This window comes from Myotis davidii, unplaced genomic scaffold, assembly GCF_000327345.1.
Source record: "Myotis davidii unplaced genomic scaffold, ASM32734v1 scaffold200, whole genome shotgun sequence".
Classification (NCBI taxonomy): Eukaryota; Metazoa; Chordata; class Mammalia; order Chiroptera; family Vespertilionidae; genus Myotis; species Myotis davidii.
The window spans coordinates 7,063,814-7,072,984 of NW_006293700.1; the positions used below are offsets into that span (position 1 = coordinate 7,063,814).

Sequence of the window (9,171 nt, forward strand, 5' to 3'; positions counted from 1 at the left end):
AGAAAGATAGTTAGAAATATCGATGAGAGAGAAACATCGATCAGCTGCCTCCTGCACACCTCCTACTGGGGATGTGCCCACAACTAAGGTATATGCCCTGGACCAGAATCAAACCTGGGACCTTTCAGTCCGCAGGCCGACGCTCTATCCACTGAGCCAAACCAGTCAGGGCAGTAAGCATTTCTTGAAAGCATGACATTAGGACTTACACGAACAGCGTTATTCTCATGGGAAAAGTCCCTGGGCTGTCAGTTCCAAATAAATACAAAGAGGAGTCACGTAAGTACATGGATAATCTCCACATGCCATCTGAAGATATTTCAACAGCATATAATTTTGTTTGTTTGTTAATCCTCACCTGAGGATATTTTCCCATTGATTTTTAGAAAGAAGAGAAGGGAGGGGAAGAGACAGAGAGAAACACTGATGTGAGAGAGACACATGGATTGGTTGTGAGCCTGCAACCAAGGTAAGTGCCCTTGACCGGAATTGAACTCGGGACCCTTCAGTCCACGGGCCGACACTCCATCCACTGAGCCAAAGCGTCTAGGACCAGCATATTTTTAAAAGCCAACAAATGTTTAAAAAGATTGTCATCTGACCATCTCCATAACATCAAAGCAGTAACGGCGGGGCACACAGACAATGACTTGCAACTGGACGGGTTCCAGCACGGCCTGCCCCTTACATCCTGACCTTGGCAAGTCACAGCATCTGTGCGCCTCACTCGGCCCACCTGCCCCACAGGCTGTTATGCAGATGAATGAAGGAGAAAACACACAAGAGCCCGGCACAAATGTCAACATTCATTCCTCTCCCACTCAGCACTCCGCAGCCAGCGGCTGGGCATGCAGGTGTGCAGGCAGGCAGGCAGGCGGGCAGACCCAAGCAGCGACCTGCAATGGGCAGAGCTCCTGCCTCCAGCTGCTGCAGCAGGAAGACGAGGAAGAGGCGCTTTCGGGATGAAGTGACCCAAGGCACGGAAAGGAAGGACACGGAAGTCCTTTGGCGGATGAGATCTGACCTCATTTTTGATAAAAGAGTGTGGGCGCCAGGAAACATATCCGTGGTGCCTCGCTCACATAAACCCCAGGGGTCTCTCACCTCGGTCATCAGCTGCAGAGTGTCTTCCTTGAAGCCAAAGCCTTTCATTTTATCTTCAATTTCCTGCTGGGTCCTGAGGTTTCTCTCCAAAGCAAACGACGTCTGCTGAGACTGGGTGAGCTGAAGCAGGAGCCTGAAAAACACAAACGTAGGACATGCAGGTTCCCAGAACAGAAAGCAATGAGACGTCCAGATATAGCACAGGGTTCGGCTGGATGAGAGACTCGCTGGGCTCACCGCAGGCTCACCTCATCTGAACCCCTAATGCTTCTATCCTGAACAAAGGGCCCCGCTCCACTGGACAGTCGTCTTCTGGAAAATGCACTGGCCAAGCTTCTCAAGGAAACTCAGAGAGCAAGCTCTCGGAGGGCGTCCTGCAGAAGTCACGTGATCAGAAGCACACGTGCCATGGAGTGACAAGGACAGGCCTCTCGTCAAAGGCTCCGCCCCCAGAATCCTGGGATGTGTTCTTCCGCAGTCAGCGCTGTGACCCTCCAGGTCCCTGAACCCACAGCAGCTGACCTCAAGGACTAATTAGACTCTCCGGCTCACTTCCATTCCCCCAAGCAGGCCCAAGTCTTTGAGGAGTCCCTGATGACCACTTTGTAACTGCCTCCCCACGAACTCCCCCATACTGATCAAAGCCTGGTCTCCTGGGCCCCTCTCCCTCCTGACCCCCTCATGTGTGTTTATGAAATACTGGCTGTGCAGACACCACTCACTACTGCAGGCCCTGGGAGACACCGGTGAGCAAAACAGACAGGCTCCTGCTTCATGGGATGGAAGGAGAGAGACAAACAACAAGACAATCTCAGGCAGCGATGAGTGCCATGAAAAGGAATCCAAGACAGGGTGGATGCAGGGTCTACACTTCGATGGGACAGCAGAGGCGGCTCCTCTGAGTCACCCCAAGCCAAGACCGCCAGGACGAGGAGCCAGCCACACAACCATCTGGGGAAAGAGAGTTGCTGAGGGAAGGGGCTCTAACACACGAACTAACTTGATGTTTGTGCAAATTGCGAAGATCCCTGTAGGCAGAACACAGCCAGGAAGAGAGACTGTAGTAAAGGAGGAGGAAAGGAGAGGGAGGGCAGCTCACATCAGCCCTCGCAGGGAATGGAAAGCAACGTGGAGTTTGTGTAAGTGCGAGGGGGAATCCCTGGGGAGTTCACGACAGAACCTGGCCCGATGCACCCCCGTTTCACCCCTACCTGTCTGCATGACCTACGTGGCCTCTGGAAGCACGAACACCTAGACCACAGGAAACATCTCAAAAACATATTCCAAGGCTAGCCTGGAACTTGTTGAAACTTAAAATTAGAAAAAGGACACGTTTACTGTGAGCTTAGCATCCTGTTTAATCCATCGTCCATTTACCTGGTCCGTATAAAGGAGGCGCACGCTCTCATCCGAGCCTCCAGCGACAGAGAGTACCGAAAGTTCTTCAGAGCTTCCTCCTCCTTCCGGCTCTTACTGCTGCTCGTTTCCAGAGAACACACGGAGCTCTCGGGCAACGTCTCAGGGAAACACAGACGACAGTCTTTTCCTGAGTGTGGACAGGCGGAGGTGACCGCTTTGTCCCTGGAGGTGGAATGGCTCTGTCTGTGAGATGACGCGGCCGATGCGGCCAGGTAGGCCTCTGCCAGCCTGCCCCAGGTCCAAGGGCTGAAAGGGTGCAGGGAGACCAGCTTCTGAAGGCAGAAGGTGGCGCGCTGCGCGTCCTGCGAGCTTGAACAAATGGCAAGCTGGAGGCAGAGCACAGTGGTTAAATGGTCTGTGCTCGTTGCTTTCATTTCCTAAGGAGAAAAAAAGGTCAAAAACATTACACTGCAGAACGTTTTCTACATACAAAGGGAGCTTCCTAACAACCCAGGTGTATGTTATAAATCAGAAGTATCTTTCAGCAGTTACACAAGTAGAGTGAACAAAATATTTTTCAATAGATCTGTTTGAAAGCCTAAACCCAGAGAAATATATGCTACCCAGTAAAGTAAGCACCAATCACTCCCAAGATCCTAATGTCATAACAATAAACTGCCAGTTTATTTTCAAGTTTATTATGATCTTTATTGCCTTCAGCCACACAGCTAAGAGACCCAAACCAACGTTCTGATACCCTAGGCCAGTGGTCGGCAAACTCATTAGACAACAGAGCCAAATATCAACAGTACGACGATTGAAATTTCTTTCGAGAGCCAAATGTTTTAAACTTAAACTATATAGGTAGGTACATTGTTAGTAACTTAATTAGGGTACTCCTAAGGCTTAGGAAGAGCCACACTCAAGGGGCCAAAGAGTTGCATGTGGCTCGCGAGCGAGCTGCAGTTTGCCGACCACGGCCCTAGGCTAACGGTTCCATTTTACTAGTAAGATTCCAGGCTTTCTAAAAACCCAAATGGTCATCTCCTTGAGGATTCGAATGAACTCTATGTCCGATGTCCCTTGGCTTAGATCTTAAGCAGGACAGCCCTGAAGCTCATGCTGCATCGTAATTGAGTCCAAATGCCTTCCCTGCTCTGACCAAGGGCAGTGTTTTTGGCTCCAGGGGGTTGCTCGGTTTCCTTCTGATCAGAAAATCCTTTGCGGTCTCCTTAGCTGAGCCACCACCACTTGCCTAACTTGCCATATGGCAAAAGCCCTGTGGGTTACAGAAAACAAACCTTCTTTTCTAAGTTCAAGTCTGGAGAGCAGACAGCAGACTAAATGGCCTTTCAGTCACAGGAAAACCTGGCCGTCTAGTATGCAAACCGAGCGGCCACAGAAAACTGCACTGGGTAAAACTACCCAGGCCGCTGCCCGAAGACCTGGCGCTCCAGTGAGCGGAAGCTTGGGCGGCCTCTCAACAGTCACGTACGGAGAGAAAAGATGGAAAGAAAGCCCAACCGACCTGGTTACACTGTGTCTCCCAAGTGACAGACCTGTCTGCTGTTCCTATTACTCTTGTTGAGTATTCTGTCCTTCCCCACAGTCCAGGAAGTCCTAGGGCAGCGATTCTCAACCTGTGGGTCGCGACCCCTTTGGGGGTCGAAGGACCCTTTCACAGGGGTCGCGTAAGACCATCGGAAAACACATATAATTACATATTGTTTTTGTGATTAATCACTATGCTTTAATTATGTTCAATTTGTAACAATGAAAATACATCCTGCATATCAGATATTTACATTACGATTCATAACAGCAAAATTACAATTATGAAGTAGCAACGAAAATAATTTTATGGTTGGGGGTCCCCACAACATGAGGAACTGTATTAAAGGGTCGCGGCGTTAGGAAGGTTGAGAACCACTGTACTAGAGTTTCCGTTCAAGGCTGAACCCCGAGCACAGAGCACAGCACTTCGGATACAACAGCGGCTAAATAACTGCTGAGTCATACCTCCTCATGCCCTTCACGTACAATAAGTACCATGTCTGGACCACCTAAACCAAACACTACCGTTCTACAGCCACTGTGTGGGCTTTACGCTGTGCAGACACATTTTCATATGGAGAAAGCAGGTGTGTGGGGTTAGAGGTTGTTACATACAAACTACGATCTGATGAGAGGGTTCTGAGAGCATCACCAGTAAATAGCTCTGTGGATGTTAAATTCCATGCAGATGATTTGGTGTGAATTTTCCAGAACATTGCACCTCCTCTGGGATGCGATGATGACGTTAATATTTACTGAGAGCTTACCATGTGGCGGGCGTAGCTCATTTCAGTGCTTTACTCCCTTAATCCTCATGACAATCCCTTGGAACAGATTCTACTTTCATCCCCATTTTATAGATGAGACCAATAAGTCACAACAAAGAAGTTAGATAACCTGCATGACCTCACAGCTAGGAAGTAGCAGAGACAGGCAGTCATACTAGGAATAAAGAAGGAAGTCACAGAAGAGCTGACACGTTAGCTGGCTTGGGGTTCTCCCACTGGACTCCCGATGAGCAATGTGTGTGCAGGGGGTAGGCGTCCTGTCTGTCGCCTCAGCACGAACCCTGGCACAAGGCACATGTGGGATTGACATATCAGGGGAGAACATAAATGAGAAAGAGAGTCCTTTGCTGTCAGAAAGCAATTCTTTACACAGTTCATCACACACCACTATGAGATGCTTAAATTGCTAAGAAACAGGTTCTTGCAACAATATGCATCCAATCAGCCCACAATCACTAGAGGGGAGAAAAAGAAAGAAGAAAATGCAGCTATTTTCCAAGTTCTAAAGACAATCGCCCCAAGATTTCCTCTCACCGCAAGAGGCGGAGATCCTATGCGGTGACCCCTCAGCAAGCAGATTCAGGGATTCCCCTTTGTTAACCAGAAAGAGGGCAGTTCAGATGCCCACACTCGAGGCTGACCTTGGTTGACTAGGTCCACGGGGGTCAAGATCAGTGACATGCGCCTCATTGGTTCTCTTTGAGGAAGAACACTGGTCGTCTACACTGAGTGGCCAGGTTATTATGACCACCTGATGTTTGTAGGCAAAGTAGCCGTTCACTGCATCATATGGGATATGGAAGCCGAAGGCCTGTTCGAACACCTTTGCTGTCTGCAGTTACCAAGATAAAACATCTCCAATTCGCACAGGAACACAAGGATTGGACAGTCGAGCATTGGAAAAAAGTCATGTGGTCCGATGAATCACGTTTCCAGTCGAATCATGCAGATGGCAGAGTGAGAATTTGGCGGAAACAGCATGAAAGCATGCACCCCACATGCATGAGTACAACCCTTCAAGCTGGTGGGGGCAGTGTTATGGTTTGAGGCATGTTTTCCTGGCATGATTTGGGCCCTTTAATTCATGTGGAACAATGAATAGCACAATATACCTAAGTATCGTTGCTGATCAAGTTCATCCTATCATGTTGATGGCGTATCCCAATGGAGATGGCTTCTTCCAAGACAATGCACCATGCCACGGTGCTCGTATTGTGCAGGAGCAGTTTCAAGAATATGAGGGAGACTTTACCTTGCTTAGGTGGCCCCCATAATCACCAAATCTCAATCCAATTGAGCATTTGTGGGATGAAGTTAAGAGAGCCATCAGGCAGCTGGTTCCACAACCATCAAATCTCACAGAACTGGACAGTGCTATTCATCAGGCATGGTGTCAGATTCCTCGCATCACCTTTCAGCATCTCGTGGAGTCACTGCCAAGAAGAATCGCCGCAGTATTGAAGGCAAAAGGTGGCCCAGCGAAGTACTGATGGGGTGGTCGTAATAATCTGGCCACTCAGTGTATAAACCAGGACTGTTTATTTGAGACCAACCCCCTATAAAATTTACACAAATAACCAGAAGTAAACCAGATGCCTTAACTTGAAGACAAAAACAAGCAGAATATAGAATTGCAAAGAGTTGCTTTTCTTTATCCCTTAAAAAAATTCTGCAAATTCCATTTAAGAAAAAAAGGATTTTTTTTTCCAATTAGCAATAATCACGCCTCGGATAAACCTCATTGGCTACGATACTGCCACTGCGCAAAGCTAAAAAAAAAAAAAAAAAAGGATTATTAAAGCTTGGTGTAGTATGATCTTTAGTCATTTTTTGGTAACTTCCCTGCCACCCCTTTACAAAAGTAATACATGTTCATTGTAGAAATTTTGAAAAATAAAACCTAAGGAAGGAAACAGATCACTGATAATCCTTCCATCAAATGAGATTTTCAGGCAATGAAGAATTTTTATCATAATCAAGAAAAAACATGACAAGAAAATGATTATGTCCAGAGCTCCAAAATGTTCACCATCATACAGTTCTTACACCATTGGCGATTTTCCTCTGCTCCTCCAAATTCACAGACCTTGCTGTGAGCAAGAAGCTGGGTTTTGTTTTCTTTTGTTTTTCAGAAAATATTCAACCACCTTAGGGAAACAAGTGAGAAAAGCAATGAGACCACTCACCAAGTCCGTCGCAATCGCCAGTGCTTCTGCACGCCTTCCCAGGTGAGCCAGACACCGAGCCCGGCCTTCCTGGACATCCCTTCTCATGGCGACATTTGTCGGTGGTAATTTCTCAGAGATACTGGAATATTCCTGCAGTGCTTTCTGGCAATTATTTGTTCAGTTGAGGAAATGAAGAGAAGGGATGAAAAGAAAGGCAGGAAACACAGAAGAAGAAAGGGCTCAGTTATAGGGATGATTTTTTTCCTAGGCAGAAGGTAATGTCATAACTGACCCCAACCATGAACTAAGGAAGACTGGAGGATGTCAGCCAGTAGTATTCTTCTAAAAGGCAGAACATAAATGGCTGGAGGATCAAATCACTACTACCACGGGAAACATCGTAGTATAGGAGCAAGAACATTCTGGAGCCAAATAGACCAGGGTTTGAATGTTGGTTCTGCCACTAACTTGTTATAAAACCTTTTCATCAGCAAATTAACAACAGGACTCTTACGAAGATGAAATGAGATCTACATGTAAAGCTGGTACCTAGCTGTTAGTTTCTCCCTTTTCTTACACACTTTGGGGTGCTTTGCTTCTGGGGCACTAGCAGGTGTCTGTGATAGAGGCTCCCGCATAATGAGGAGATACAGAGCCTGGGGAATCCGAATTACAAGGATCCCCAAAAGATTCCTATACTGGAGTTACAAGAAACAAAACAAATTATATAGAACCTCATAGAAAAGGACAGACCAACCCTAGCTGGTTTGGCTCAGTGGATAGAGTGTTGGCCTGCGGACTGAAGGGTCTCGGGTTGGATTCCAGTCAAGGGCACATGCCTGCTTGAGGGCTTGATCCCCAATAAGGGGTGTGCAGGAGGCAGCTGATCAATGATTCTCTCCCATCATGGTTGTTTCTATCTCTCCCTCTCTCTTCCTCTCTGAAATCAATAAAAATATATTGAAAAACAAAACAAAAACAGACCATGGACACAGACAATAGGGTGCTGAAGGCCTGGGGTGGGTAGTAGGGGGGACAGGTTGGGGGGTCAATGGGAGGAAAAGGTACATATGTAATACTTTCAACAATAAAGAATTATTAAAAAAAGAAAAGGACAGAGACTTGGGGTTCTAAGGTTACAAACACATATCGCAGAAGATTAAACTCATCTTCACAAACAACACTCCTAATTTAGCCTGTTATTGAACTATGCCCTAACTTATGGAACAAGAGCCCATTTCAAGTAGCAGGACCTTATACATGTGGAATTCTACCTGATACTCCTGCCGTCTGTAGGCCAGGTCCCCTCGGAATTTCTTGATGGTTAGAGCTTCCACATCATCACTGCTCTCCGTTTCCCCGTAAAACCACTAGAAATTGTTAAAAGAGCGTATTACAGAGAAAAGCTGTGCTTTCCAACTCATACTCAGAAGCGGTTTTCCATAAATAAACGATTAAGTCTCAGAAAAGACATACTTCTTTAGGATGGACTCAGAGGAAGACACCCTGGCATAGAAGAGTGACGATTTTAACGACCCCCCCCCCGCCCCAGTTTTTATGAAAATGATCATAATGAATAAACATACCAATAATAGGATCCTCTCAACTCAGAAAGGCACCCAGTGAAGCGCCCACGCCAGGCGATCATTTAGCATTCAGGGTCGCAAAGAGCTTTATGGGGCGCTGGCCAGTGTTCTGGGTTTTAACAGAAGCTAAAAGGGGCGGGTGGTGGTGGAGGGAGTCACAGACGAACACCTGGGGTTGGAAAGGGCAGTCAGCGGCTCCGGGTTGGGCGCTGACCTATGAACAGGAGGTCAGGTTCCCGTCCTGGTCGGGGCACCTGCCCGCCTGTGGGCTGATCCCACCGCGGGGCGGGGAGTGCAGGAGGCACCACCAATGATTCTCTCCCATCATTGACGTTTCTCTCCCTCTCCCTCCCCCGCTAAAATAATAAAAAAATATGAGAAAACACTTCTTGGAGGCAGCATTTACAATGTGGCTTAAGCAATGGACACAAGGGAGGGATTCTGGGCGTCAGAGCGGGGTCACCGCAGGCAGGGAGGGAGTCACTGACCGAGGGCGCTGGTGGGGGGTGCGGGCAGTCGCAATCTGGGGGGACGGACACCCAAAGGTGTGAGCAGTGGCGGCGGCTGGGTGTCGGGGCGCTGCCTGCCCGCCCGGCTGCAGTCAGGGCTGGC

General features: G+C 47.9%; 1 protein-coding gene across 1 annotated transcript in view; it reads right to left on the reverse strand.

Moving 5' to 3' along the window:
* Positions 1–8,897, reverse strand: part of LOC102762369 (uncharacterized protein C8orf76) — a 12,053-nt gene extending 3,156 nt beyond the window's left edge. Inside the window, exons 1-5 of the mRNA XM_015566284.1 lie at positions 8,560–8,897; positions 8,248–8,343; positions 6,992–7,135; positions 2,482–2,900; positions 1,105–1,237 (exon numbers count right to left, since the gene is read on the reverse strand). Of these exons, the coding sequence (XP_015421770.1) occupies positions 1,105–1,237; positions 2,482–2,900; positions 6,992–7,078 (639 nt within the window). The 5' untranslated portion in view covers positions 7,079–7,135; positions 8,248–8,343; positions 8,560–8,897. The remainder of the gene's footprint in view (positions 1–1,104; positions 1,238–2,481; positions 2,901–6,991; positions 7,136–8,247; positions 8,344–8,559) is intronic.
* Between the last annotated feature and the right edge of the window lie 274 nt (positions 8,898–9,171).